The 27,240-nt window shown below is 54.2% G+C and overlaps 2 protein-coding genes across 4 annotated transcripts; one reads left to right on the forward strand and one right to left on the reverse strand.

The window, feature by feature from the left end:
• Positions 1 to 1,963: 1,963 nt before the first annotated feature.
• FAM163A (family with sequence similarity 163 member A) lies at positions 1,964 to 4,155 on the forward strand. The gene is made up of 2 exons (XM_057374927.1): positions 1,964 to 2,072; positions 2,850 to 4,155. Exons 1-2 carry the CDS (start codon positions 1,980 to 1,982, stop codon positions 3,261 to 3,263), a joined length of 507 nt encoding a protein of 168 aa, XP_057230910.1. The 5' UTR covers positions 1,964 to 1,979; the 3' UTR covers positions 3,264 to 4,155.
• Positions 4,156 to 5,989: 1,834 nt separating this feature from the next.
• LOC130578681 (ADAMTS-like protein 2) lies at positions 5,990 to 26,980 on the reverse strand. Of its 3 annotated transcripts, none has more exons than XM_057374923.1 (18): positions 26,859 to 26,980; positions 20,365 to 20,507; positions 17,770 to 17,845; positions 17,150 to 17,252; positions 16,353 to 16,498; positions 15,994 to 16,117; positions 14,744 to 14,824; positions 14,293 to 14,468; positions 13,131 to 13,557; positions 12,143 to 12,563; positions 11,261 to 11,367; positions 10,950 to 11,076; positions 10,442 to 10,655; positions 9,703 to 9,858; positions 9,165 to 9,335; positions 7,410 to 7,586; positions 6,611 to 6,755; positions 5,990 to 6,506 (listed from the first exon to the last, which is right to left on the reverse strand). In XM_057374923.1, exons 1-18 carry the CDS (start codon positions 26,937 to 26,939, stop codon positions 6,391 to 6,393), a joined length of 2,991 nt encoding a protein of 996 aa, XP_057230906.1. In that variant the 5' UTR covers positions 26,940 to 26,980; the 3' UTR covers positions 5,990 to 6,390. The 3 variants fall into 3 exon arrangements, with proteins under 3 accessions (XP_057230906.1, XP_057230905.1, XP_057230907.1); XM_057374922.1 differs by having other exon boundaries at positions 5,990 to 6,509; XM_057374924.1 differs by lacking the exons at positions 5,990 to 6,506; positions 6,611 to 6,755; positions 7,410 to 7,586 and having other exon boundaries at positions 9,245 to 9,328.
• Positions 26,981 to 27,240: the final 260 nt, after the last annotated feature.

The following is a 27,240-nucleotide window of genomic DNA, read 5'->3' on the forward strand; positions in this document are numbered from 1 at the left end:
GAAGTTTTCTGGATGTGAACGGCCGCCTGCATCATCCATCACCGTCCGGCTCACGGCATGTCCCTCTCGGGGTCATCAAAGGTCAGCATTTGCCTTTTTCAGCCGCCCCACTGTCACCTTTTCCCTGTTAAGGAAGGCACCTGGGGTGGTGACAACTGCACCAAAGGCTCCCTGTGTGTCCCCTCACACTCCTGGCAGAGGTTCAGGGTACAGTTTGGTAACAGGGAGCAGGAGCTGAGTGTGTTGGTGTCTATTATTAGCTCTGTGCTGGGTCTCCTGATGGATGGGGATATTAGCTGGGTTATAGACATATTGATTTCTTCGGGGTTTTTTTCCCCTTTGTTTCGCGTGTGAGAGCGGCTCAAGGAGGAAATCCAATGCGTGCCYGCCTTTTGGCTTCCTACAGGAACTTCCCAGGAGCCAAAAATCAATTTGTGGCAGGCAGTATGTGCAAATCACCACGGCASAGCGAGGAGGGTGGTGATTTTGGGCGAGGGAGGTTCCACACCGTGTCTGCTGGGACCTGCAGCGCAGAGGGGCCGGGGCAGAGTTGGGAAGGTCTCGCCTGGAAGCTGCCACCTCTCTGCGTTAATTGGGGCCGCGTGGTGAGCGGGTAATTAGATCTCCTCAGCTGCAACGGGCTGGCACTTGGGCCCTATCAATTATCCCTGCTCTGGACGAGGCACAGAGGGACGCAGGGGCCGGTAATGAAATGCGGCTGCGCCGGGCATTGCTGGGGGCAGGGGTGTGATGGGGCCATGGCTGCACCCACCTCTCGCTGCAAGTCCTCAGTCTTGCTGAAATGGCACATTTGGGGCATGGGATCATCCTTTCCTGGCAGTTTGGTTAACCCACCTTTGCAGCACCCACCTTTTCTGACCGTCTCCCTAAAAAAGCAGTTTGTTCAGCCCCGCTGTGGTGACATCCCCATTGGTGGGGATGGGGACACTGCAGCCCTTTTGGGGAGGGGGTCAAGCTGATGTTGGTGCAGTTTTTCTCCTTGCTCTCCCTCCCAGGGTCACTGAGTCTCCCCGTGGCCATGTGGTGCTGCCTGTCCCTGCCTGCTGCCCTGGGGCTGGCGTGACTGTGACACCCTGCCTGTCCTTTTCCGGGTAAGTGTCCAGGGGGAATGCTGGGGCTCACCTGTCCCAGAAGGGATGGAGGGGAGATCTTCTTTCCCTCCTTTCCCTAAAATATCAGCCACTTGTGTGGTGTGGAAGGCGTCTGCCTTCCCTGTAATGAATTTTAAAGTAGAAAAAGCCAAGTGCTGACTAAGCCAGGCCTGCGCCCTGCTCCTGTACAGCGTTTCTCTGAGCTTCAAATAAAAGAAAATAACACAGGGGTGGAGCASGGCTTCCTGCAGGTCCCAAATGAAGGCAAATTCTTGGGAAATGTGGAAAGGCAGGCAGGTGCAAGGGGTGCTGTCAGGCCATGTCTAACCTCTCCTTCCACTTCCTCCAGGTCCAACGCCTCCGTCACTGAACGTGAGTATCCCCTGGGTGCCGTGGCACAGGGATGGGGGTGGCTCGGCCTCGTGAGTGCCCAACAGGCACCTGGGGTGCAATTTTTGGGCTCAGACTGTTGTGGAGATCAGAGGCTCCCTTATGGCTTTTCCTGGTGAAAACCTGGGTTGCTCCTGCAGTTGGAAGCAGAAACTGGATTTTCTTCCAGGAGGGTGGAAATCATCCCTTTGGCTCAGTAAGGGGAATGTTCTGCCAGTGGGCTGTGGGGTGTTTGACCAAGACCCCAAGGCAGACCAGCAGTGACAGTGAGGGGATGCGATGCTGTGTCTCAGATGTCCTCTCATTGAGAGGAGCAGGAGGATAATATTGAATGATACTTTTCCAGCTGGGGAGAGGGGAATGAGAATGCAACATTTCGGGATGCCCTGTGGTCATCTCGTCCATGATGTGATGGCAATACCATGGTGGGTGAGTTTTGTGTCCCTGCCTTACAGAGTTTGATGGAGAACCGGTCGGATGACAGCGGGAACTGTTGTTATCACCGGGGGAATCCTAGCAACGGTGATCCTACTGTGCATCATCGCTGTGCTCTGCTACTGTAGGCTACAAGTGAGTGTTCACCCCCTCCTTGCACTGGAAAAAGCTMCCAGGGCACAACCCCAAGCCTCCCAGAGCTGGAGAAGTGCTTGGACAACACTCTCAGGCACATGGTGGGATTTTTGGGCTGTCCTGTGCAGGGCCAGGAATTGGACTCAATGATCCTTGTGGGTCCCTTCCAGCTCYGGGTACTCTGTGGCTCTGTGCTCAAGGTGCTGTTGCAAGAGGGGTGTTTTTGCTGTGATGGGAGGGAGTTGAAAGCTCTCATCCCCCCAGGTGCAGCTATGCCCTTCCCTCCCCTAGGGGTGGGGGTTACTGCCCAAGGGCTTTCGAGGCTCTGCAGAACCTGCTAATTGAGGTGCAGGCTTGGCTGGGTTTGCAATACCAGATGGAGATTTTTATGGAATTTTTTTTCTCCCTTGTAAATTAAACGAGGAGGCTTTCAACAACAGCTAGCTACAACCTCCTGCTCTTTAAAAGTTAATGCGAAGTCTGTGCCATGCAGCAGTGCCCATGTGATGAAAAGCACAGCGCTTACATGGAGCAGTGTCCAGCTGGCRGTTCGAAATACCTTCTTCCCCTTGCAAACCTCACAGGGGGGTGAGGGTGAGCTCCTCCTGCAGCACTCTCAGGTCCAGGTTTTGTCTGGCTCCTGCTGCTTCACAGAGCCCAGGAATGGTGGAGCAGATCAGTGAGAGGACATGGAGGGTTCCTCAGGGGGATGGGGGAGCGGGGTTGTGGCACGGCTGCCTCTCCAGCCGCTCATACACCCCCTTCCCTTTCCCGCAGTACTACTGCTGCAAGAAAAATGACTCCAATGAGGAAGAGGAGGAGGAGGAGGAGGAGGAGGAGGAGGAAGAGGAAGAGCCCGACCTGCCCGCGCACTCGCACCTCGTCATGTGCAACGCCTGCAGCTCCCGCATGGCGGACGGGCAGGGCAGCCCCGCTCCTCCGCCCGGCGAGCTCAACCAGCACGGGGCTCACACCTACTGCCCCACCTGCTCCCCGTACGGCTCCCCCTTTTACATCCGGACTGCCGACATGGTGCGCAACGGGGGCGAGCGGGTCGCCTACACCCCGGCACGCTACMAGGAGATGGGGCCGCCCCTCAGCATGGCCGCCCTGCAAGGCTACACGCTGAGCCGCCACGGGCTGCTCCGCGACGGCTTCCCGAACCCGCGGGCCATCAGCACCGACGTGTAATGAGCACARGGTGTCCCCGGCCGCCGCCCGCTCCAGGGAAGGGGCTTTTCGCTGTCTTTGAGGAGAGGAGCCCTGAGGGCGGCGCGGTCCTTGGAGCTGCCCGGCACGGCCAGAAGGCGAGCGAGACCTCGAAGGGCGACGTCGGACCGGCCGCCTCCGAACCCATCATAAGTGTCATTATTATCTACTCTCTCTCCCAAAGGGACTTTCTAACGAGGGCTATGTACAGAACAACCTAATTTAATTACCCCGAGCTCCCCTGGCCCCCCGAGCCCAGCGAGGCCTTCATGTCCCCACGTAGCCACCCAAGGTGATGCCCGGTGCCTGTGGCACACAGAGCGATCTGATCCACCATCAGCCGCTGTCCCGGGTGAAACCCGGTGCCAGGCAGGGCATGGCAGCGCTCCTCAGCGATGGGGAATGAAAAGGGATGGTCCAGGTCATCCTGCTTCCCTCGCACTGCATTAGTCAGCATTTCTGTTCGAGTGTAAGGTGGGGCACCATCTCCCACCTGCTTGGGTCTTTCGCACATGCTGAAGAAGTTCAGGGCACAAATTTAGGTCACTGCCGGGGGAGGCAAAGTTCCTCACGAAAGCACTCACCCACGCCAACAGGCACAGGTCRATCTTCTACTCTTCACAAGCTTTCTTAGGAGCAATTTTAACTTGGACCCATGAATATGGTGAGATTTTACTTATGGGAAGAATTAAATCCCTAAATAACTGCAGTTTTGGTYACCTTCAGCTTTCAAAGCCCCACTCTGACAGCTCCGACAGCCGGAGGAAGGTTGGCTTTARGATGGATTTTGTTTTTGGCAGCAACAGCAGGGCCCTCTGGGTTATGTCTCCTTTGCAGTGCCCACAGTCTCCCACAGGACAGTGACATTCAGCTGGCCAGGGTCCCCCTGCTTTTGCTTTTGGCAGCAACAGCAGGGCCCTCTGGGTTATGTCTCCTTTGCAGTGCCCACAGTCTCCCACAGGACAGTGACATTSAGCTGGCCRGGGTCCCCCTGCTTTTGCTTTTGAAAGAAGAGGGTGCAAGACCCGAATGTTGTGARCGTGGGTTCACCGGTGCTGCAGCTGGCAACGACAGCCAGTGACTCTGCCTTTCTGCAAAAATGAATGTGGGAAAGTTTCTTCTTCCTCCATAAATCAAATTAGGTGAAAAATTACTGAAGGGACATCTCCATCATTCCCAGGCACTTCCATAGCAACCAGTGCAGGACTGCTCAGCTGAGCACTTCCCATTCACGGCAGGGAGGAGGGACTGGGACAGCAACGATCCCTGCKGATGCTGTTGGAGGCAGTGGCAGGAAAACCTTGCTATGCTTTTGCAATAGGGTAGGACTGCTCAGAAACGTGAGTGGTGGGATTTTATTTTCACYACTGCAGTTTAGAAATCATCCCACTGCTCACAGAAGGATTTGGACTTTAACCTCCCCATTCACACACAGAAAATGTAGGTCTCAGCACAGAGACGCACCAGCCTCCAGTGTCCACGTTAACAGGGAAAAGGCTGATGTACACACTGGACACACTGGCCCTGCCCACGCTCTGGCACCTCTCATTTGAAGGAAGGAACCAGACAAAATGTGGTATGGTCCTTGTAATCAAACACGTTGCCCCAGTCTGCATTTTACACACACTTCTGAGCAAATGTTATGCACCATCTCCCCCACCTCCAGCCCAAAATGACATTGCATTTCCATTATCTGGAGACCTGGCCTGRCTGTGCCACTTTTAGAGTCTCTTTCCATTCTCCAGATAGCGATAGCAGGTTTTAATGTCCTCTCACATTAAGGGCAGGCAGGAGGGAAGATGAAAGTTAGCCACAGCAAATCTCTGTGGATCCCACTGGGCAATGGACTGTAGCTCCTACTGCCTCCCAGCCAGCGGTGCTCCTCCCTGAAAATACAGTCTGTAACTGGAAGGAAATCTTGGCTAATTTGATAAATCCCATTGTTTCCCACTAGAGCATCTGCCCAGCTAGGTCTCATCGTGCTGGGAGCCACAAGAAGCTAAYGTGTCCTAGTGTGGTCTCTGCCAGACAGCCCTGCCATGCCTCTGGTGGGCGCAGAGCCAGCGCGGGGACACAGCGGCTCCTGGCATCCAGCTCTGCCTCTTGGCACACAACCCGTGACCTCTAGGGGTGGGAATAACACTCTTCTGTGGGTCACCCCTGTGGTGAAAGGAGGGCCACCCCACTGTCATCTTTGTCACGCGCAAATTAAGTGTGACCTGTCGCCGGCTAATGAGGTGCCAAGGCTGGGGAGGCAGTACCAGAGCAGCCAGATGGCCAAGATGAGGGTTGGGTCTGGCACAGCTACAGGGAAATGGGTGAGTCTGGAAGGGCTGAAAACACGGGGGATGCAGCTGAGGATTAGAAGGTTTGGTGGAGGAATAGGATGGGGTAGGGGCAGGGATCCCAGATTTTTTCCACTTCAGATTCCTCCTGTTACTATACTCGGTCTTTGTTGCTCAGCTATGGGTCCAAATTCAATGTCAGAAATAAATGAGGACTTTGAAATACAAACCAGGAGTGGTTTCTGTTCTTTTGGCAGGCAACACCAAAAGGGCTTTATCCAGTGCTGCCTGGAAGCTCTGCTGGTGCAAGGATTTTTCCTCCCCACCCTTCCTGCTCCTCCTTTTGCTCCTCTTGTGTCCCCTGCTCCTCCCTTGGCTGTGGCCTTGGCACACACATCCCAAATCCAYGGTTTTATGGTTTATCTCTTTATTGTGACACAATTTTTGGTGCTTTGGCAGTTGCCCTTGTAGTAGGAAGCCTGCAGGACAGAGCAGAGGGACACTGCCATCCGTGCCCTGTCACAGGCTGGCCTGGGCACCCCGCTGCCTCTGGCCAGTGCCCTCAGAGATGGTGACAGCAGGGACAGTCTCTCCCAACTCACTTCTCAGTAGCTTTCTAGGCACTGATGGTTTGTCTTATGTAAAACCCTCTTGGTGGAGAGGGAGCAGTGATGACTACGTCGCAGGAATCCTTCCTYGCTGATCAGGCTGCTCTACAGGGACTGGCTCCACAGCCAAGCCAGGTGGGGTGGCTCCCAGTGGAAAGTCTGGCTCCAGGGGGCTGCTGCCCCCAGACTTGGAAGGGAAGTAGGGCCTGGCAGCGCTCAGGGCGATTTGAGCCGACAGGACCAGCAGCAGGCCTTCCTGTAGTACCAGTGGGAGCACAGCTTCACCTTCAGCACCAGCACGCAGTTGGCTGTCGCTTTGTCTTCACAGGCGTCTTCTGGGGAGCAGAGCACAYACAGCAGGGGTTAAAGGAGATGTGTTTCCCCAGCATGGACATGGGCAGATGCTCCACCTCCCTCCCTGYCCTTCCAGACGTACCTGGTGCCTCTGTGGGGCAGGGCTGGAGCTGGCACATCTGCCTGGCCTCTGGTTTGGCAGCAGGGTCACAGCCCTGAGCCAGCGCTTCCCCCTGGTAGCACTTCACCTCCCGCAGGCGCACACCAGCACCACATGTTTTGCTGCACTGTCGGGGTCAAAGACACAGGAAAGAGAGCATTAGAGGCATTTTCTGTTTTTCCATAACTCCCAAGTTTTTTTTTTTTCTATTGAGGTCTCCCAGTCCCTGCTTTAGAGACTGCTCTTGAGGAGGTTTGGATCAAATGCCAYGATAATCTCAAGCTTACTCTCCCTTTTTTTGCTGAAGAAAAGCATCCCTGAGCTGGGGCTGGGGCAGAGCAAGGTAAAATTTGCTTTTCTTCTCTTTATGGCAGCTCAGAACTATTTTTGTTTGGAACATTGATGCTGTGACAGAAAATGGAGAAAATGGCTGTTACAAGCCAGACCCAGTTCTCCTGCCTTCCCATTCCCTAAATTCTCACCAGTTAGCATCAAGAGGGAAGGACAGAGCACACACTCCTGGCAGAGGAGAAGACATGGCTGTACGCCACATGCCTGGAGTGTGGTGCCTGCCCTTGCTTGAGGCAATAACCCCCACCCTCCAAGGTTTTCTCCAGCCTGTGTGTGCTGCCTGCTCTGCAGCAGAGCAGAGCTTGGGGTCCTGTCCATGTTCAGCAGATCCTCAGCACAACAGGCTGCCACAGCACCTCAGCACCAGTCCTGCTCCCCCAGCCAGGACTCTGAGACTTCCCCTGCCCCTTCCCCAGCGCCTCCACCCTACCTGGGACCAGGAGGTGGTGAACCAGGTGGAGCACGGCCTCCTAAAGCAGGCAGCGTGTTGCTCAGGCTTGGGGGCGGCCTCGCAGCGCTGCTCGGGGTACTCGCGGTACAGCCCATTCTCCAGCCCCGCACACAGCACCAGCCGGCTCTTGGTCCCTCGCCCGCAGCTGGCATCGCACTGTCAGGGAACAGAGCCTGGTGACRAACAGCCCGAGCCTCAGGGAGGATGGCATCCTGCTCAGAAGGAAGGCTTGGTGCCTGTGCCAGCACCAGTCTAACTGGGAAGTGCTGCCCGGGTCGCAGGGCAGGRGGTATCTCCAGATTTCCCAGATTTCCAGATGCTGGTAATTAGTGCTCAGCTAAGCTCACCTTGGCTGGCCTCGAGAACAGCCACCACAGGGGCCTGGAGCAGCCAAGGTAAGGCTACAAGAGGCTGTTTCTGTCTTATTTCATGGGTATCTTATGTTCTCAAAAACCACAGAGCATCTGCGTGTAGCAACCTACATTTTGGAGTACGGCCAAGCTTCATCTGGGCCCAAAGGGAGMAGAGTGGTGCAGTGCAGGTGATGTGCACAGACAAGCACTGCTGAGCCCAGAGCCATGCAGGCTTAGCTGGGAGGGCTCRCTCCCTCAGGACACCACCAGCAGAAGCAGCAGGAGGCAGGATCTGCTCCCTGATGCCCGTGGAGACAGTTGCCAGTTTGGGATTTCACTGYTTTGAGCCCTTTTCCACCACAGCAGGGCCAGCACAGCCGGCTCACATCAGCCCTTAGTCATCCTGAGAACTCAGAGCTCATCAGCCGAGGGAACATGGCAAAGAAGTTGGCACAGGCAAAGATGGGGAGCTCAGCTGGCCTTTCAGAGCTCTGATGAGTCAAAAAGCCGAGTCACTGGTGACAATGGCACTGCAGGACAGTGTGTGACCCACAGGGAGGGCCAGAGCAGGGGAGGGCTGAAGAACTGCCAGGTTTAACCAGTGCCCATCACTGGTGCTGGAAGACACTCAGCTGAATGCAGCCAGAAGCTATAAAGGCAGCAAAGTGAGAACAGAGGCATAGCCATGATRGGAGAGAAGAGGGCTTGGCTGCTTTCCTTATTCCTAGAAACCTTCTTCCTCAGTGCTGTATGAATCCCCGTTTTGCCCAAGACTTCAAAGAAAAGCCCCACAAGTGATTAAACATGTTTCTCTGGATACTCTGGGATTTGGATCAGCTAGTACAGGGAACCCTAAAGGCTTTGAGCAACAGAATGAGAGTAAAGAGAGGGGCAGGACAGTGTTGGGTGGAACAGAGCACCTGGACTGTGTTCACTGGACTATGATCCGTGAAGCAAGCACACAGTCATGGTCTGGATGTGACTTTCTGGATGGGACTTTCGGTTCAGGTTGGCCCCCAGCTGTTATTTGTCAGAGACCAGGCTGGTTTTGCTCAGACTGTCTCTTGAGCTGTGGGAAGCTCACCCCTCCGTGGGGATGAGCGAACAGGGCTCTGCCGAGGCGGCTGCAGTTTCCTTGGGACATTGCTGCCCTCCAGTGGAGCTCCTCTGGAAGGCAGCACGCACCACAACTTTGGGGTGTTCTATGGGGTGCAGTGGGGACATACTGGGATATTCACCACTCCTTCCCTCTTTCTCAGAAGAGCGGGACAAGGGTACAGCTCCGTGTCTGGAGGTCACACTACACAACTGTGCTGAGACAGCCTCCCACCACACCCTGCGGAAAGGAGGGCTGAGGACACGGGGCCGGGCTGGGCTTTACCTGGTCCCACTCCTGCTCCACCCAGTGCGCGGGGCAGTTCTTGTCTCCACACGGGTGGACAGCCAGGGGCTTGGTGGCCGGGTCACACTGCGAGCTGGAGATCACCTTGCCCTCCAGGTTGCGGCAGGCGACAAAGCGGCTCATGCGCCCCTCGCCACACGAACCTGAGCACTTGGAGAGCAAAAGGCATTCAGAAAGAAGCAGGGAATTGGAGGGGTCAGGGCTGGTGCTGCCCGGAGAGCCCAGTGCCACAGTCCCAGYSYYRRSRCTGGGACTGTGGCACCAGAACCCAAGGGGCTTTAGGGGTTCATTTGGTTAGGGGCTTCCATTCTCCAGGTGCCGTGGGCTTCCCAGATTATCAAATGGAGCTCAACTCACAATTACCCAAAATTTACAGCAAGGAGAACCAAACCCAGGGCTTATTTTAGTCTCTTTAGCTCAGCCTCTGCCAGAAAGAGAGCTGAGGCACAGCTCTCTGGCTGCTCCCACCCTGCAGCTCGSCGCTGGGGGAAAAAGGAGCAGCAGCTCCCGGACTCACGGGGCCCCAGTCGGAGGCAGTCCAGCGGCGGTCACAGGGGGGGCCCGTGCATGGTTTCTCGCTGCTGGGCTTGCGGGACTCGTCACACGCGGCGGCTTCCACGGAGCAGCGCACCTCCCGCTTCATGGTCCCTGGAGAGCCACACCGTGCCGAGCACTGCAAGGGACACAGGCACTCAGCCCCGGGGCTTGGGGACACAGAACAAGGGTGGGGAGGTGGCTGTGCCACCTCCTGATTGCCTCCTGCTGCTCTAGGAGAGAGGGGAAGGGCCCCAGCAGGGACAGAGAAAGGTGTGTGCATCTCTGCTGTTCATTTACTTTGAGTCTCAGATGTGCTGATGCCCAAACTGCTGCTCAGAGTCACAACCCAAGCAGGCTGTGGAATGTCAGCCAAAGGGACTACAAATGGGCATTTCGTTTTTGTGTATCTCCCTGGTACTGTTTCTCCATCTGCCCTCTGTTTGGATCCTCTGGAAGAGGAAGCTCCTTGCTGTCAGGGCTTTCACTTGGTCAAAGTCCTGAGACCAAGGATCTCTGTCAAGGTCAAAGTCCTTGAGAATCGACCTTACAAAAAATGTTTTGTGATGGCCTTTTTCTGCTGAGCAGTGCCAGAGCAGGGGAGCTGCAGACAAAGGCACTCCATGTTTCCCCAGGGCACAGTCGGTCAGGGGCTCCCTCGGCACCCAACATCTGCCAGCCCAGCCCAGCCCTGGCTGCCCAGCTCTGGGAGCAAAGCCTACCTCAGACCACTCAGACAGCTCCCACTGGGGCCCACAGGCCTTGTTCTTGCAGGCTTTCCTCTCCATGGGTCTGGCCAGCCCCGCTGCCTCGCAGAGGTCGTCGTAGACAGAGCTGTCGAAGCCGGGCGCCAGCATCTTCCAGCAGCGCACGGTGCGGTACTGCACGCCCTCGCCGCACGTGCGGGAACACTCGCTCCACCGGCTGGTCTCCCACCTCGGCGAGCAGAGAGAGCACAAAGGGACACCCAGGTGAGGGAACGAGGCGAGGCAAGGCAGTGCCAGCACATCTGGGGCTCCCTCTCCTCACCACCTGCATGTCTGTGTAAATGCTGTGCCAGCCTTGAGGCCAGCTTTGCCCTTCGGTCCCAAATTCTTTCCCTCTTTTTGCTTACACAAGGACTGCTTCGTTGAAGCGTACCTTTCAGCCCAAAAACGGCTGCTTGCCTTGAGCAGAAAATGATCCTTAGAAAGATGTGTCCCTGCAGACAGCAATGTCACCTCCACTCACCTCGGCTGGCAGTCTCTCCCTGTGCAAAATTCGTGCGTGGGCTCTGGCCGGGTCAGGGCATCGCAGTAGGACTCGTCCACTTCCACACCATCGTAGCGCACACACATTGCGTAGGAGGTGCTGATACCTGCGGGGCCAGCAAAGCCCTCAGCCAYGCTCCATCACATCCAGGAGCCTCCTCTCACCATCAGGAAATAACTGGAGTGCTCGCTGCATCTCACATTCTCACTATCATATCAAAAATGCCAGGGTTCTCTCCCTCAACAGTCCAAAAGGACCTCTTGTGATCATTCACCTGGAGCTGAACCTACCTGAAGTGCAGGTGGAGCTGCAGGGGGCATAAGCTGAGACTTTCCACCGGTACATGTCAGCCAGGCTGATGTCATCGTGGCCCACAGGGCTCACATCGAACTCGTTGCTGTGGAAAAAGGAGCTGGCGTGAGCTAAAAGTGAAAAAAAATGCTGCAAACATGAAATATAGGGAAATTCCTCCTTGCTGCCCTTGAAGATGGGAAGAAAGCTGTGTTTCTGTTTTCCATTTCCCCYGCCTTGGGCAAGGCAGACCATTGATGAACAGAGAAAAAGCCTGGATCCACCTCCCAAATCCAGCTAGCAAGGAGGAAGCATTGTTCACAGTGAGTCTCGTGTGTATCTTGGTCTGTCAGCCATGTGGGTGCCCTCAGCCTCAGCTCACACCTCACCCTGAGAGGCTGGATTTGGGTTGGAAAGGGAGGGTCAAGCAAGGTTGCTCTTGTATCACATAATCTGGTGGGGAGAGCTCATAGGTGGCTTGCCAGAAATATTTAAAATATGGCACTCAGTCTGCTGCCAAATATTTAGAGAAGCTTCAGAGGGTAATGCCCAGAGGAATGGGACAGGAGTGGTGTGACACAGCGGTAAATGTGCGTATGGGACATGCCAGGGACTCGTGGCCTTCATTACAGCCACACCAGCGCTGGCCCTGCAGCTCCTTCAGCCCCCCTTTAAATGGATCCTGAAATGTGTTCCAGGAGCTCTGTGTCAGTAACAATCATTTTTGGAGGAAGCACCTGCAGCAGTTGCCATGGATAGACACCGGGGAATGGGGACATCAAGGACAGCAGGGACACTCCCAGAGGACTGGCCTGGCCCTCCCTCCCTCTCTCCTTGCCCAGCCAACCCTGCTGTGTTTCACCCAGGGAATCAGGTGCCACCTTTCAGTGCCAGGGGCTCGCAGGGGCTCTGCCTGGCTGATGTCTGCAGTGGGGCTGGCCCCAAGCACAGGGCTCTCCGCAGACACCACCGAGCTGTTGTTGGCTGTGTCCCCCTGACCCCCGGCCAGCGCCTCCCCCTCGATGTCCTGCAGTGAGTTCTTGCGGGCGGGTGCTTTGTGGAGGCCCTGTGGCCAGCKGGCAGCTAGCCCGGCCCAGAGCCCGGCCGAGGAGTTGCCAGGGGCCAGCSGGGCTGCCAGGGGCTGCAGCTCCCTGCAGAAGGCRGCATTGCCAGGGTCACGGTGACACAGGCGCCGGAACAGACGGAGCCTGGAGCTGGTCACACGGCCATTCTCTGGCAGCTCGGCTCTCCGCATGCTGTAGGGCACTGCTGTGCTGATGGAGATTTGGTTGAACCTGAGAGCTGGAAGAAAAATACAGGAGTGCTTTAGCTGTACTGGATGGCTTCTACTTCAGCATGTGGCATTTAACAAGGTAAAATACATTCGGTGCTCAGCCTGAACAACATAAATTTCCACCAGGGAGCACCAACAGTCTTTAATTATCCTGACCAACCCCTCACTCTGTCTGCCCACTGCTCTGGAGCTCCATTTCAGCTCCAGTCTGGGCCTTCAGTCCAGGGCTRCACAATGCTGCAGGTGTACTTTRCTCCTGAATTGTTGTTTGGCTCTCYCAGRTCGACCTCAGATTGTCACCTTGCTGTCCCCTGAYGATCACTGGACTGCTGCTGTCACTGCCCTCTCTGCCAAGCTGGGGTCCCAAGGGAGTGCCCTGCCTAATGCATATCATCGTCACCCTCTCCCAGCCTCCCCTTCCTTCACAGAGCCCTTGCTTCCCCCTGACAGCCTCCACCCYACTATTAACCATCCTTCCCTCCTGGTGCTGAAGCCACCTTCGATTTCAAGAAGACCACTGTGGAATGCCTGCTTTCAATCAGTAAAACGAGGCAAGGAAGAACAAAGCAACCAACCCAATTCTGTTTCTCCACCAACCGCTGCTGCTTCCTCCTCCTCTTCCTCTCCTGCTGTGTTTGCCTGGTAGACCTGTCTGATCTGAAAGTCATACTTSTCCTTCTCTTCACCTTGTTCCCAGCCCCAATCCCGGCTCTGACCAGTGGAGTTGGTCTGGAAGAAGTGCGGGGGACCAAAGTCTAAATCTTCTTGCCCTTCTCTTAGAGGGAGCTGGTCGCTGGTGTCATCTGGTGCCAGGGAGAGCCAGGTGGCATTGAAGTCCTGGGCAGCYCTGGAGCTGGCTGGCACGGGGTGGCTCTGGTTGGTCTCTGGCAGGTGCTGGTACAGAGGTCTGGCGAGGGCAGGGGCTGCAGTTCGCAGAGGCGGCGGCCGTGGCACGGTGTAGTCGTAGGTGATGTGAGGCATCTTCCCGTTGAAGTTGTAGTACTGGAGGAAAYGGGGAGAAAGCAAAACTGCTTTTGTTTTAAGGGTTATGAATTTCCCAGCGGCCTTTTCTGGCCACGTCCATCTGGTGATGGTTGTCAAGACAAGACTGCATCCTCACGAAGCCAAAAGGAAAGCCCCTCCCCACCAAGACTGTGTGGCTTCCTCCCATGTTTCAGATAAATAAAACCTTATAAAACCTTGTAAAACAAGGGCCTTGTTTCCCTTGTAAAACTCATGCTCTCTGCTTTTACTTTGGTTAACCAGAGAAGGATTCAAGGAATGATTTAGCTAAAGTAGAGGTGAAAAACAGGTTACATAACCCTGGAAAACAAGTGATAGAGCTATTATTTCTACCTGTGAGAACGCAGTATCAACAGAAGCAAGAAACTTAAACAATAGGAGAAAAACAGCAACAAGGCTACACCTGGCGTTTTTCTGAATGCTTGAATGCTTATACTATAGGTGACCAACAGCGGTGTGCTGTAGTTGAGTAGAAGCCAATGAATTTGTTGTAGTGGTTTGGTAGCCAATAAATGTGTAACACAAATAATAACGTGCAAAAGTGTATAAAATGACACTGATTCTTGGAACAAACAGCTTTGGCCCTTTGTGAGGTATGGATGTGTTTGTGTGTTGTGGCCACCCCAACAGCGACCCAGCCGTGGGTTTGGCTTGGGAATCAGGTTATACCCCTGTTATCAAGACAGGAAACCCTAAAACTGGCTCCTGACATACCATGGCATTCAGAGACTGGTTCGTGGGCCCGTGAGCTATGATGTACTCCAGCCCATCCGAGGTCAGGCTCGAGGGCCGCCGGTACTTGAAGATGGTGCCAGCGACTCTGAAGTTCTGGGGGTTGTCAATGGCCGAGTTGCCGTTGAAGAAGAAATGCCCGGATTCATCTGCAAGTGCTTCAGAGAGACAGAAAACACWTAAATGTGATGCTCTGCACAACTCTGGCACTGAGGAGAGCAAAGAGCCCAGCAGAGTGAGTGAGAAAAGCCCAGCAGAAATAAAACCACAGGCCCTGCCCACAGAGAATTTGTTTTTTGGAGAGATGAAGCACCCCTGTGCTGGAAATGCTGTCAGTAGCTCTCTCACAGCACAGGTGGCAGTGCACAGAGCGTCCTCCCACCTCCCAGGCAGCTGAACCAGCATCTCCACAGCCCTCAGCTCCTCTGCTCACCCAGGATGTTTTCTGTTTTCCTGCGCTCAATGATGAGGATGTCCATAGCACCAGCAGGGATGTTGGTGATGAACACGTAACCTGAGGAACAGAGCAGAGTGTGAGGACACCCCGAGGACAGAATAAAAAGGTCTGGGTGGGAGAAGCAGCTCATGGGACAAGTRTGTGTGTGTAGGGGGGCAGTGCTGCCCTTCAGGAGCAGAGTGCCAAGGACMTAAAATGCACATTGCACCAGTCTGTGAGCTCTCATCCCAGCTCTCCTCTGAAATCCCATTACAGGTCACCATTGCGGATGTCAGTCTGAGCAATCTTGGGTTTGGAGTCGGGAAGGAACTGCACAATGAAACAGTCTGGCTTTGGGGGTGTGGATGGATGTGCTTTCCCACTCTTTCTGGCAAGAGCATGGAAAAAAAGCTTAGTAGTGATCAGGGCTGATGCTGAACAGAGAGTGGAAAAAGACCYCTCAGCTCCTGACTCCATGGAATTTGTCTCGGGAGGAACATAAAAATTGACCTTTAAAGGGAGAGGAAATAAGAGGCTCTTTAAGTTGCATGGTTTGGGAGTTTGTCTTTCCTGCTGGAAATGCAGTCTTGTCTGTTCTGTGAGATACTATGAGGGCTGGAAKGGGAGGCCAAAACTGCACCCACACTGTGACAGGGGGTGACCCCATTACTCCTGCTCTGCTGTTTGTAGGGAGCGAGGCAAGCCAGTGAAGCAACAGCAGGGTGAAATGTTCCAAAACATCCTCAAACCACAGCTAATWAATTACTAATGAGCATTCCACAGTCCATTGCTCCTGCGGGGATGCATCCCAGCCCAATTTCAGAGGGGACTGTCCCTCAGCTGTGCCAGCCACARGGGGAAACAGGAGATGTGGTGCAGGCTGAAACAAACGCTGTGACCCTCGTGAYGGCTCAAGTTTCAAATGAACACAGAGCAAAAGAAGATTCATTGATCCCTTCACATTACCTGAGGCGGGCAAGATGCCAAAATCAATAGGAACAAATAGATCCCCAGCTGCTTCCTGTTGTAAAGAGGTGAAGGGAAACCTTACCAGCCTACCACAGAGCACATCAAACCAATCTCCTCTGATGATTAAAAGGTGGACAAAACCCAGGGGTGGTGGCATTCCTCAACTCTTTCCACCAAGCAGCTGGGAAGCTCCTCCCCACATCCAGGCCAGTCCCCCTTGATGCCAGCTGGTGGTAAGAAGCAGCAGATGAAGTCTGCAGACTGGTAGCAGGGAGTACCTATCTGTGAGATTGCCTTTCGGAAGCTGCCCGAGACACGGTGGCAAGTGCTGCCGTCCCCTCCACACACCCTGCATCTGTCCATGGTCCGGGCCGAGTACAGGCTCCCGTCACACCCAACTGGCTGCAAAGGACAAAACAAGAGAGGGTTTCCTGGGGCCAGCTTGTCTCCACAGGGAAGGGTCTTTCCCAGGAAATGCTACTGKGCTCTTTTGGGGAGCTTTTGGGGCGGGTGTGATGAATGAATCCAATGCCAGGTTTCAATTCCCTGCTGGGACCCCTCRGCTTTGCCATGACCAGGAGGTCCAGCCATGCAATTACAATCCCAATTTCTCTACAATTTCCTGCCAGAGCCTCACCTCACACTTGCCACTGATGCAGACCCCCTGATAGGTCCTGTCCTTGCAGGAGGTGCCGTCCTGTGCTCGGGCCATCAGCTGCCTCTCCCCACTGCGGGTGGTGCACTGCAGGTCACACGGCTTGTTGGAGATGCTGGTGTAGTCATCTGCGGGGACACAGGGGTCACCAGGCAGGTCAGAGGTGGCCAGTGAGGAAGGGGTCCTTCCCCTGCTCCCTCCTGATGGTTTGATGTCACCTTGGATGTCCCTGCTCCTTGAGATGACACCCCAAGGCCACAGATTTTAGCGTAGTGAAGGGGTCACGGTGTGAGGCTTTGCCAAGCAGAAATGCTTCTTTCTGGCAAACCTTCTTCCTTGCCATGCCCTGGCAGTGCCATCGCTATGCCAGACATGGGAATGGGCATCAGCAGATCCCAGGGAACACATAAACCCACAAGAGCAAAAAAAAGGGCTGTGAGAGAGGCACTGACTGCATGGGGCTGTGGCCAGCTGTGCCTATTCAGGTGCAGATGTTTCATGTCCCCTTGGCAGCTAATGGAAAAGCACCTTGAGTCCAGAAATGGGGTAATCTCAGGGAACTCAGCCTGGGCCTCAAGGGACAACTGGGTACCCATGTGAAGTTKCTGTGCAGGAAATGGATCAGCATCYTGTTCAGAAMATGGATCAGCATCCTGTTCAGAACACCCCACACCAGCCAGGAGCATCCACCCCTCGTCCCCTGGGACTTCTCTGTGCCCAACAAGATCCTGTGGGTGTTTCCCCACCCTCATGCTGTGTGTGAAGGTGTGCAAACCCACCTGGATAGAGGGGCATCCAGTGGTAGTAGCGCTTCCCAAAGGCTTTGCCATTGAAACTGGAGCACTGCTGCTGCTTGAAGCTCGCTGTGTTGGCTGGGCAGGGCTGGGGAGGGAATAAATGCAATCAAACAGCTCCCTGCCTCCCTGCCATGCTTGTCACAGCTGCTTGTCCCTGCTGCATCCTTGCAGGGTGAAAATGCCCTGGAAGGACTGGGGATGGACTTCAAGGTGCTCTAACACAGCCAGAAAGGCCAGGCTTTCATTGCCAAGGGCCTCTCAGACAACTGCATTGAACAGTCCTGCAAAAMTTCCTTCCAGCAATGGGAAAAGCTTCTGTGCAAAAAATACTGGGAAAAACTTCCTCCTTCCCTCCCCTCAGCCACAACAAATACATTTTTACATCCTTTTGCCCCATCTCCCAGTCCCAGAGAGCAGAGGCCATCTCCCACATCCTCAAAGGCACAGCATCCACCACCCYAGGAGTGGATCATATCTGCTGTTTCCATCCATAACAGACCAGTCTGACCCCAAGTGCTGGTGCTTTTGCAGGTCCAAGCAGGACCCCCTGAGTCCCCTCAAATTCCCCAGGGAGGAGCAGGCAGACTGGCAGTGGTTCTCACCTGCTGCTGGCACAGTTGGTAGTACTTGGCTTGACCAACACACACKGTGCTGTTTGTTCCCTGGGGCATCTGGAGCCTGCAAAGCAGGAATTTCCCAACATGAGCTGGAGTTGTGTGAAATGCCACGGTATGAGGAAGGCACAGGAGTCAGGCCACACTTCAGTGGGAGAAACAGGGCAGGTGTTTTGTCAGAGCAGCACTTGCTGGGTCTAGAGTGGCCAACACCTCCTCTGAAACACCTCTGCAGTGCTTTTAGGTGGGCTGTGCTTTTAGGCCACTCTTGTTTTGGGGTGGGTTGAGCAGACATTGCCACCCCTGTGCCCCTTCACCTCTGAGCTCTAAAAGAGCTGACGTGACCAAAAAGACATCAGAACCTGATGGTCCATCAGTCCCATCGATTTGCAGTGACTGGGGGAGTGGATTTCAGAGTCCAGTGTGCTACAGGCAGAGAGAAGGTGCCTCTCTTGGGCCTGGCCACCCCACAGATTATCARGGAAGGCTTGGAACAGGAATTTCTCAATGCTTGAAGCTTTCTCTCTGGCCAGCATGAGTTGTCCAGGAGATACTGGACAGATGCAAAGGCAGAAAAAATTATTGAAAGCTGTGAAGATGTACGGAGAATGGCTGAGACCACGGGTTAAGGCAATGARGTAACAATCTGCAAAATAATTTAGGCAGTTGTAAAGATCTGCATCAAACACAGCACTGGGAATATAGGATACAAGGAACACCCTAAACATATTCAGGTTGGACTGGCTGGAGGCACTGCAGCTGTCCCACCAGAGCAATGCTTTACAGGACACAGGCAGAGCCTAAATCTGCAGTAAAAGATTTGAAAAGTGCCATGCCTTTCAGAGGCAGAGGCTGAAATTKTTTGGTGGCCATATCTGGCTCACACTTAAGCCATTCACCTTAAAGCTGCAGAAACCTTTGGGCTGAGTTTTGTGATGGGATTTCTCTTATTTTAATTCAGATTTGATCCCTGGAGTGAAACACCACAGCAAAGCCTTCCCTCCCCGGCTGTAGAGTCGAGCACAGAGCTCGACCAAATGGAGAGAAAAATCTCTTTTCTGGCAGGGRGCAAAGGGCAGAAGGGCTGCTCTGGCTGTGGGGCTGTGGGACAACCCCAGGCTCCCTCCCTGTGCTGCTCCCCACAGGGTCCTGGAGGGGAGGAGAAGCAGCAGAGACATCCAGGAGGCCACATCCAGAACCAAAGGGAAGGTCCTGCAGCACATCTGCACCCTCCCCACGCTGCCAGCCAGCCCACAAAGAAGTTTTGTGCTGCAGGCAGGAGGGCAGGCTGGGGCCCTGGCCTGAGCTTGCCCTGCTCAGGGGTGCATTCATGCAGAAGGGAAAGCTCGCTGTGCTGCGGGATGCCCGCTCTCATTAACAGCACAGGAGTGGGAGAAGCAGGGAACAGAGCTRCTGCTGCWGSAGGAGGAGGAGGMRGAGGAAGGGGAATTGGTGGCAAGGTGGCCTGGAGGGGACATCAGGAGTTCCCCAACTCTCCCTGCTCCCACAAACTCAGTCTGACTGACACCAGGACTGCAGCAGCCATAGCAGACGAATGTGGCCATAGGGGACAAACACTGTCAAGTGACAGAGGGGGAAAAGACTTGCCAGCTCTATCCTGGCTTTTGCCAGTAGTGCCTTAGGATTTTAGCTTCTCTATTTCTCATGTGTCTGTAATCCTGGAATTCTTTAGTGGATAACTCCAGACTCCACAGACAGTGCTGAGCTCCTGTTCTCCCATTTTAGACAAAACAATTCCTCTCCAGGCCCCAAACTCAAGGACACCTCACTGTCCCAGGCTGCAGGATATGTAAATAACAGTGAATTGGGGGGAGCCAACTCAGAGTAAATGACTTCATTACCTGAAGCTGTAATTGGAGCATTAACCTCTGAAATGCAAATGGACAAAACTCATAAAGTGTGAAAAACCCATGACCCATTGTCCACTTTGGGTGTAGCCCCTATGACCACCCTAAATGGGAAAATAGTCACTAATAGGGCAGCTGTGACTGCCCTAAATGTACCTGAAGGCTCTTCAATAAATACAACTGCTTTTGATTCTCTCAATTTTGTCTAGCCTCCATTTTAGGTGGCCAGATTTTGGCATCACCGGGAGTAAATCMAGTCCCCATGCGGTGTCTGGGAATATGTGCCCATACCCTTAGCATGGGAACTGGCCATAAATCAGGGTTGGGTTGGTCAGAGCAGCCACAGCAAGGAGGCTTTGGGAAGGGAAGGGGAGAGGAAAAGAGCCAGCCTTCTGCAGCCCTCAGCCCTGTCCCCTTCAGGACCCCTAGATATGAGCAACCCCTTGCTCCCCATCAGGTAAGTCAAGCTGAATGGGTTAACACGTTCAGACAACCTGTCACCTGCCCCACAGTGGTGTACCTCTCCTGTCACCCTTCCCCAGCACTGCCCACTCACCCAGACAGCAGCTGCCTTCCCTCCCCAGAGGCCACAGATTCCTGCAAACCCAGGAGGTTCAGCCCCAAAACCCAGGTCTGGGACACCCCATTTCCCTTCCACCCCCCGAGAGCTGGCCAGGGGCTCAGGCTGGGAGCCAGCTGAGCACACAGCACTCACCTCTGCTGCAAGCAGTGCCTCTCCCGGGACATCACACCCCCTCCGCAGGACCGSGAGCACGTGGACCAAGAGCTCCACTCCCCCCACCACTTGGTGACTTCTTCATCCCAGGTACCAGCTCCATCTGCTGCCTCACTRCTGTCCTGACAGAAACAGAGCATGGTCAGCTGGAGAGCCTGGCTCCTGGCCACCCAAGGCAGCTGTCCTGCCACCTGGATGCCTCCTAAACAGGCAGCAGGGGGACAAACATGCCGGGATCCAGGTCCTTTGGGGCCACACCAGGATCACATATCCCAAAATGAAAACTTCCCTCCGAGACTGAGCTCTGCACAGGCAGCAGGATGGACTGGGATCTCTCTGTATASAGAAGGGCTGTTGGGCTGGACACGTGTGGCAGGAACAGAAGCTGCAGCCTGGCCCCACAGCATCACTGCCAGCCCAGCAGAGCACAGCTCACCTGGCACAGGGGAGAAGGGAAGAGCTGCTGGGCTTGGGCTCGCAGGGAAGCTGGGAGTACATAGGTGTCACTCCTGGGAGCTGCGTTTCCATGAACAACCTTCCCTTTGGGACTAAAGCAGTTCAGATCCAGATCCTCAGCCCCCAACCCTCACAAAAAGCCATTTCCAAGAGGGCTTCACCACCAGAACGTGTCCCCATGCACCCCACTATGCTCAGAGGAGGAATGCTCCCTCTTCCAGAACACCTTGCTGGGGCTCACTCTTTAAATTTGGCAAACATGAGCTACTCTGGACCCAGCRTGGTCCTTGCATCTGGCTGCTGTTGGCTGTGTCTCCACAATTCCCAGCAGGTAAGCAATTCTGTGGGGTTTTTTTTCCCTGGCAATATTTTCCTGCTTAGTGTCTGATGGTCTGAAAGCTCCCAGGGACTTTGGCAAACTTGCCTGTGCAAGAACTAATCTGCTGTTTACTGAAACACAGCTGTGTGTAGTGCTGAATGCAGCTACGAGTTTAACACAGGACAGTGACTGGAAGGGATTTATCCAGCGGAAAATGCCGAGTGTTCAAATATTAATGGATGAAAATTAACAATTTGTGTGTGTGTGTGAAGTGTGCTGTGTCAAAACAAGGGCTCAGGGAAGTTGTGCCGGTGCTCCTGTGGTGATCCTGTTAGCAAAACACGCTGGTTTCAGTGGCTGATGGTCCTGCTGTAAACAACCCTGATGGATGTGAGAGAAAACTCAGCGGGGTTTGCTCATCACTAAAAGTGCTCTGCTCACTATTTGGGCTGACTGTCTCTTGGCTTTGTGCTCTTTCACAGTGTAACACAGCCAAAGTGCTCTTCATCTCGCAGTGAGATTCCTGCCTGAGAATCTGTGTTTCCCCGTGGCTGCCAAGAGMACAGCCTCTGGGCAGGGGAGAGATGCAGCTGGTTTGTGCAAATGTTTTAAAKGGTTGAAATGTGCATGGTGCCTCTTCCTGATGGCCAGAGCACATAGGAAGAAACCTGCTCTGCTGCCAAAAAAGYACCTCGTCACCTGATGCTTTGCTCTCCGGTGATTGCAATAGTTGATTTCAAAAACAATAACACAAAACCCCTTGTTGAACTCAGATATTCTGGCTAGAGCTGGCTTGCCTGACAGTGACCAAATGCTGTGGCCAGCAGCTGAGTTGCTCATCAGGAAAATGAAATTAAAAGAAACAGATGTGTTTTCAAAAATGCCTCTATCTGTTCTTCCAAACGACCACCTCAACCAATTTCCTATGAGAATTTTTGTCTTGCCGTACATTATCAGACTGTAAATGGAAATTCTGACTAGGCAGCTTCCACATTTATAAAGAAACAAATCAAAGGTCTCTCATTGTAAGGTATTTTCAGCTAAAATCTTTCCCTGCCTCCACCTATGCATCTTTGTAATAAGCATTTCAAGGCTGGGCTGGAAGAGCTCTTCACAGCTGTCAGGAAGGAGAATTCCAGTGATTTATCTGCTGTCTGAGTGGAGAGATCAGCACAAAACCAATTCTCCCATAGGTGGGGGAAAAACCAAAGCTGGTGCCTTACCCCTTCCCTGAAGCAMATGGACTGCCTGGAGGGAAGGCACRGGGACCAAAATATTTACACAGCAATATTTGCATAGCTTTTCCCCAGATGGCAATAAAAATCTGTGCAGCTGTAACCCACAGGATAGTCCTGCCCTGGGAATCTTATGATCCAAAKGGGTGAGAGGGGGCAGAAGGGAAACAGGTGAGTGAAACGGTCTGTTCTGTTAATATACCCCAGATATGGAACAGGGTTTGTGTATTTTGAGTGGTGCAAAGCTGCAGGCTCCATGTCAGGGTTACTGCTCTTGGGGTGCTCTGCCTGGAAGCAAAGGAGATGCAAAGAGACCTGGTGTGGGGGCAGAGCTGAGGTTTGGGGAGATCAGCAGCTGAAGTTTGGGGAAGATCAGCATCCCTGCCTTTGGAAAGGTGACATCTCTGCACTGCACCTCTTGGGAATGCCAGGAGCCCAGAGGAAGATTTGTTGAGACGTGCTAGTCAGAGAGATGTGTTCCTTTAATAAAATGTGTTTCCCCCATACCCACAAGCCCTGCTCCTGCTTTCTCTCTGCGCTGGAGGAATCAATCAATTTTAAGCAGATTGATTTGGCTCTCAGGTTTTCCATGACCAAGCTCCCTTGCCAGACCTTCCCTAGGAGCATTTATTTTCTCATGTAAGCAAGGACAATGCTGAGCTGTYCCCTTATGGCACAGCTGCATCCAAATCCTAGGCCTGGTGACATGGAGTGGGAACTTCAGGTATTTAGAGCTGGGGCAGCTGGTTCCAATCTGTGCTGAATTTATTGTATTGTCAGAAATAAATCTACATTGGCCACAACACACAAATGGTTCCTATTTTTAATTGGAGATATATGCATTTTCCAAATGTCCAGATAATAAATTAAGGACTGTGGGACAGACTCCRGATTAGATTAACTCCCAGCTTCAGTTTCCCTCAACAAATCCCAAGAGTGGATTCTGAACAAATAAATCCCCCTCCCCACCTACTCCTCACTCAGAGAGAAATCAAAGGGGCTTGATTTGAAGCTCTTTTGCACTGTCCTGGGAGATGCTGGAGCTGCACTCTGCTGCAGAATCATGGAAAAGGAGCAGGATAGAAACACCAGAGCACAGGAGACACAGGCTGGCTCTGCCTGGGCTTGGCCATGGGCTCTGCCTAGAGGAGGTAAAGAGGGCCAGGTATGATTCCTCATAGGTGATGAGAATTCCCACCCCTAGAAAGGACAGACCATATTCYAGCTCAGCCAGGTGCTCTCAGCAAGAATTTCCCCCGAGGTGCCTGCAGTTTGGCACCCGGTGGTTCCGGAGCTGCAGCTCTCCCTTTCCCAGGTAACCCAGGAATTCCTGCGCCTCCACACCTTCACTGGAGGAGCTGAGAGCTCCCTCCCSGCCCCTGGCTGGGGGTGCAGAGCTCTGAACCCCAACCTGCAGGGAYCTTTCCCAGAATAAAATGCCTGTCTCTGCATTTCCCGGCATCCAAGACAGAAACATCACTCCCTGAGGCAGCGTCACTGAACGCTCTGTCTGCCCAGCAGCAGCTGCTCCCCCTCTCCCCCCTGCCAAAGAAAAGCTGCCACAAGCAAAATCCTTCAGCCCTGCACAGAAGGGTGGGCCTGGCCTGACATCCTATCGGATTTCCAGGCGGCCTTTCTGAAGAGTTGAAAGGGATAAAATGAATTCTCCGCTGACTCTCTGTCATGCTCTGGATCRGCTCGGAGCTACACTGGCTTTCCCAGAAACMTGGGAAGAACTGCAATTACCRTGTCGGTGGCACAGTCYCCTGTGYTGCTTATTGTTGTGCCTAATCTTGAGATTCATTAGAGCCTGGCTCCTGGAAAAAAAAAAAAATCTGTCTGGGAAGACAGACCACAAACATGCCTCCTTAACAGAGGAGCTGGGGCAAGGCTCACTGCAGCCTTGAGGGCTGGCCCACCACGGAAGGGCACAGTAGCTGTTGTAAAATGTTCTGCTCAGCCCTGTCTGAGAGTATGAGACTACTCGAAACAGCAGCTGAAAATGAAATAAATTCTTCCCAGACCTTTTCCGAGGCCGTTAACTGCATGTCCTCTACCAAAAATTTCCACCATCCCTTCACTTAAGGGCTTCTCTCCGCAGCAAACCACACTACTTACTGAAATCCTAAATAGCTTCAGATGTCTGAATGCCTGGAATGAATGGCAGATTATTATCTGGGAATGAATGACCATGTTCAATGCCCCTGGTTTGGGTTTCTGTCTTTCTCTGACTAAAACTGTGGTGATAGACTCACCACAGCCCCGAGAAAAAAAACAATAGCAGCTGCAATTATGCCCTGATGTTTTACAAAAGAAGTGGTGTTTGTATAAAGCTATTTCTCATCCTGTCATTGTTTTATACTGTTTGGGTTGACTAGATAGTTTGTGTGAGAGATTCTATATTGAAAGCAGACACAAACCCATATTTTCCCTAGAAAAGCTGAAACAAGATATCTGAGGATGTTTTCACAGGGGAAGGTATCCTGAGGTAAAACAAGCAATGCAGAATCATTTTTAAGGGATCGAGAAGAACAATAATGTGTGGAAAGACAGCAGCTTGTTAAAGATGTGAAATTGCAGTAGATAAGTAGCAGAGATCTGGACATATAATGAGGCACAGATGAAAAGCAAATTATAAAAGCAGTGAACAGAAGCCAGTGGAGAACTACCAAGTTCTGTTTGTAATCCTGCCATGACAGAAAGTTCACAGGCAAATGCTGTGTGCCATTACAAAATCCTTGGTCCAAGTCAGTTAGGTCATTCCCTGCAAGCAGGATAATGCACTTATCCTGGGACAAACAGATAGAAAGGATGGAAAAGYGTGAAGGGGAAGAAGGGAGTGTGCACAGGACATGTCTATCATTGGGTTTTTCAGAGGCACTGAATGCAGCCAGGAGGGAAGTTGGTTAGGAAGTTCCTTGCCCAAACTATGGATTGAGGTTTTCTGACACTCTTTGRGTAAAGTTTTATATGGAAAACGGGAGGGAAGGAGGAACCACAGGTTAATCCCTCAACAAGCATTTTGTGCGCTGCCTTGCACAGAGACAGACAACAACCAGAACCAGGACAACTCGCACCACGTAACCTGTGATCAGATTGCTTCGTGAGGATCTCCTGGAGCAGGGAATCTTCAGGGCAGAGCTGGACACGGAACTGGTGTGTGTTTGTCCTGGGGAGCCCTCCTGCCACCCAGGGATGCCCTTGTCTCGGGTGTTGTGCAAACACAGCTGCTGGAGGCAGGGAGAACACGTGCACAAGTTGATGGAGGAGTCCATCCAGGTCACTCCCCAATAAAGGACTTCACAACTGTTTAGCTTGACCTGGCTTGCTCTGCCTGAAGCTTCTGACTTAGCCCGCAGCTCAGGGGTAAACAGAACAGGCAGCAGATGTGTAGGAAAGGTAAAAACAAAGTGGAAATGAGACATTTGGGCTTTAAAACTAGGACAAACCCCAGAACAGGAGACACTGCTGCTCCTCAAACCTGAGCTATCCGCAGTGTCTGGTCTTCTCTGTRTCTAAAATGGCTCATGTGAGATTGCTTCATCCCAGCCATGAGCCTGAGGGTGGGAAACACAACCCAAACCCCTCTTCCCTCAGCAGAGCAGAATTCCTTAGGCAGCAAAGAAATGCGGCYGGGTTCCCCTTGAGGAAAACGGGAGTGCTGAGGCACAATGCAGGCAGTGACCCGTGGAGGCAGGGGCACCGCCGGCGCCCCRCGAAGCCCCGGGATTTCTGCCGGGAAGCCGGGATTTCTGCCGGCCCTGCCACGGGAACGGGGGCGATACATCCCGGCTGGGCCTCGGGAAGGAGACGGGATGGGCACAGGGGTTTCGGTGCTGCTGTGAAACAAGTGCCACAGGAGGAGGGCAGGGCTGAGGGGGGTCCTTTGTGGAGGAGCGCAGAGATGAGGGCAGTGAGGGGCTCCGATGCCGGGACACGCACCCCAGGGCTAGTGGGGACAGCAGCTGCTTAAAGCCATGCCCGGGGGGTGGGCAGGAGGGACGGGGAAGGGCGAAATCTGTTTGCTTCCAGCCCTAAATTTGAGCCAACCCTCTGCTACGGGCGAATGCGGAGGGATGAAGGCGGTGGGCAGCTTTGGGCGAACCCCAAAGCAGGGCAGGGCGCTGCTCCCCGTGGTCCTTCTGGTGATGCTGGGACCCTCCTCGTGCATCCTCACACCCCCATCAGCCTTTTGTTAGTGCCGGGCACTGCGAGCGGGCAAAGCCCGGTCCTCGGGGTCACTTTGGGGGACAGGCGACGAAACCCCCTTCGCGAGATGAGGGAGGGAGCGGAGCGAGGGGAGATCCCGGAGCCCAGGAACCTGAAACCTGCGAGCAAGGGCGAGGGGCCGCGGGTCGGACCCCGCTCCGTCCCTGCCCCGCCGCGGCTCCCCGAGGGGAGGGAAGAAGGGAAGGAAGGCAGGAGGGAGGGAGGGAGCGGGGGGAGGCTCGGCGGCCGCTTACCTTATCGCCGAGGGGGGCGGCGGCGCGGAGGAGGAGGAGGAGGAGGAGGAGGAGGAGGAGGCGGCGGGGAGCGGCGGCCATGCCGCGCTGCTGCTGCCACTGCCGCGGAGGAGGAGGCGGCTCGGCGGCCCACCAGCGGCGGCAGCGGGCGCGGCGGGGCCCGGGGAGCGCGGCCCGGCATGGCTGGGGGAGTTAATGACTTTACAACCTGCCGGGTGGCGGGCGGCGACCCGCGGCGCGGCCGCTCGGCGGGGGAGGGATGGAGGGACGGGATGGAGGGATGGGTTGGGATGGGACGGGACGGGGGCCGGGCGCTCCTGGGGCCCCGCCGCGCCCCGCCTGCCCCTCGCACCGCCCTGCCGCCGCTCCGAGGTCTCTCGTC

This window comes from Malurus melanocephalus, unplaced genomic scaffold (genome assembly GCF_030028575.1).
Source record: "Malurus melanocephalus ecotype Western Australia unplaced genomic scaffold, MMel_1.1 scaffold_236, whole genome shotgun sequence".
Classification (NCBI taxonomy): domain Eukaryota; kingdom Metazoa; phylum Chordata; class Aves; order Passeriformes; family Maluridae; genus Malurus; species Malurus melanocephalus.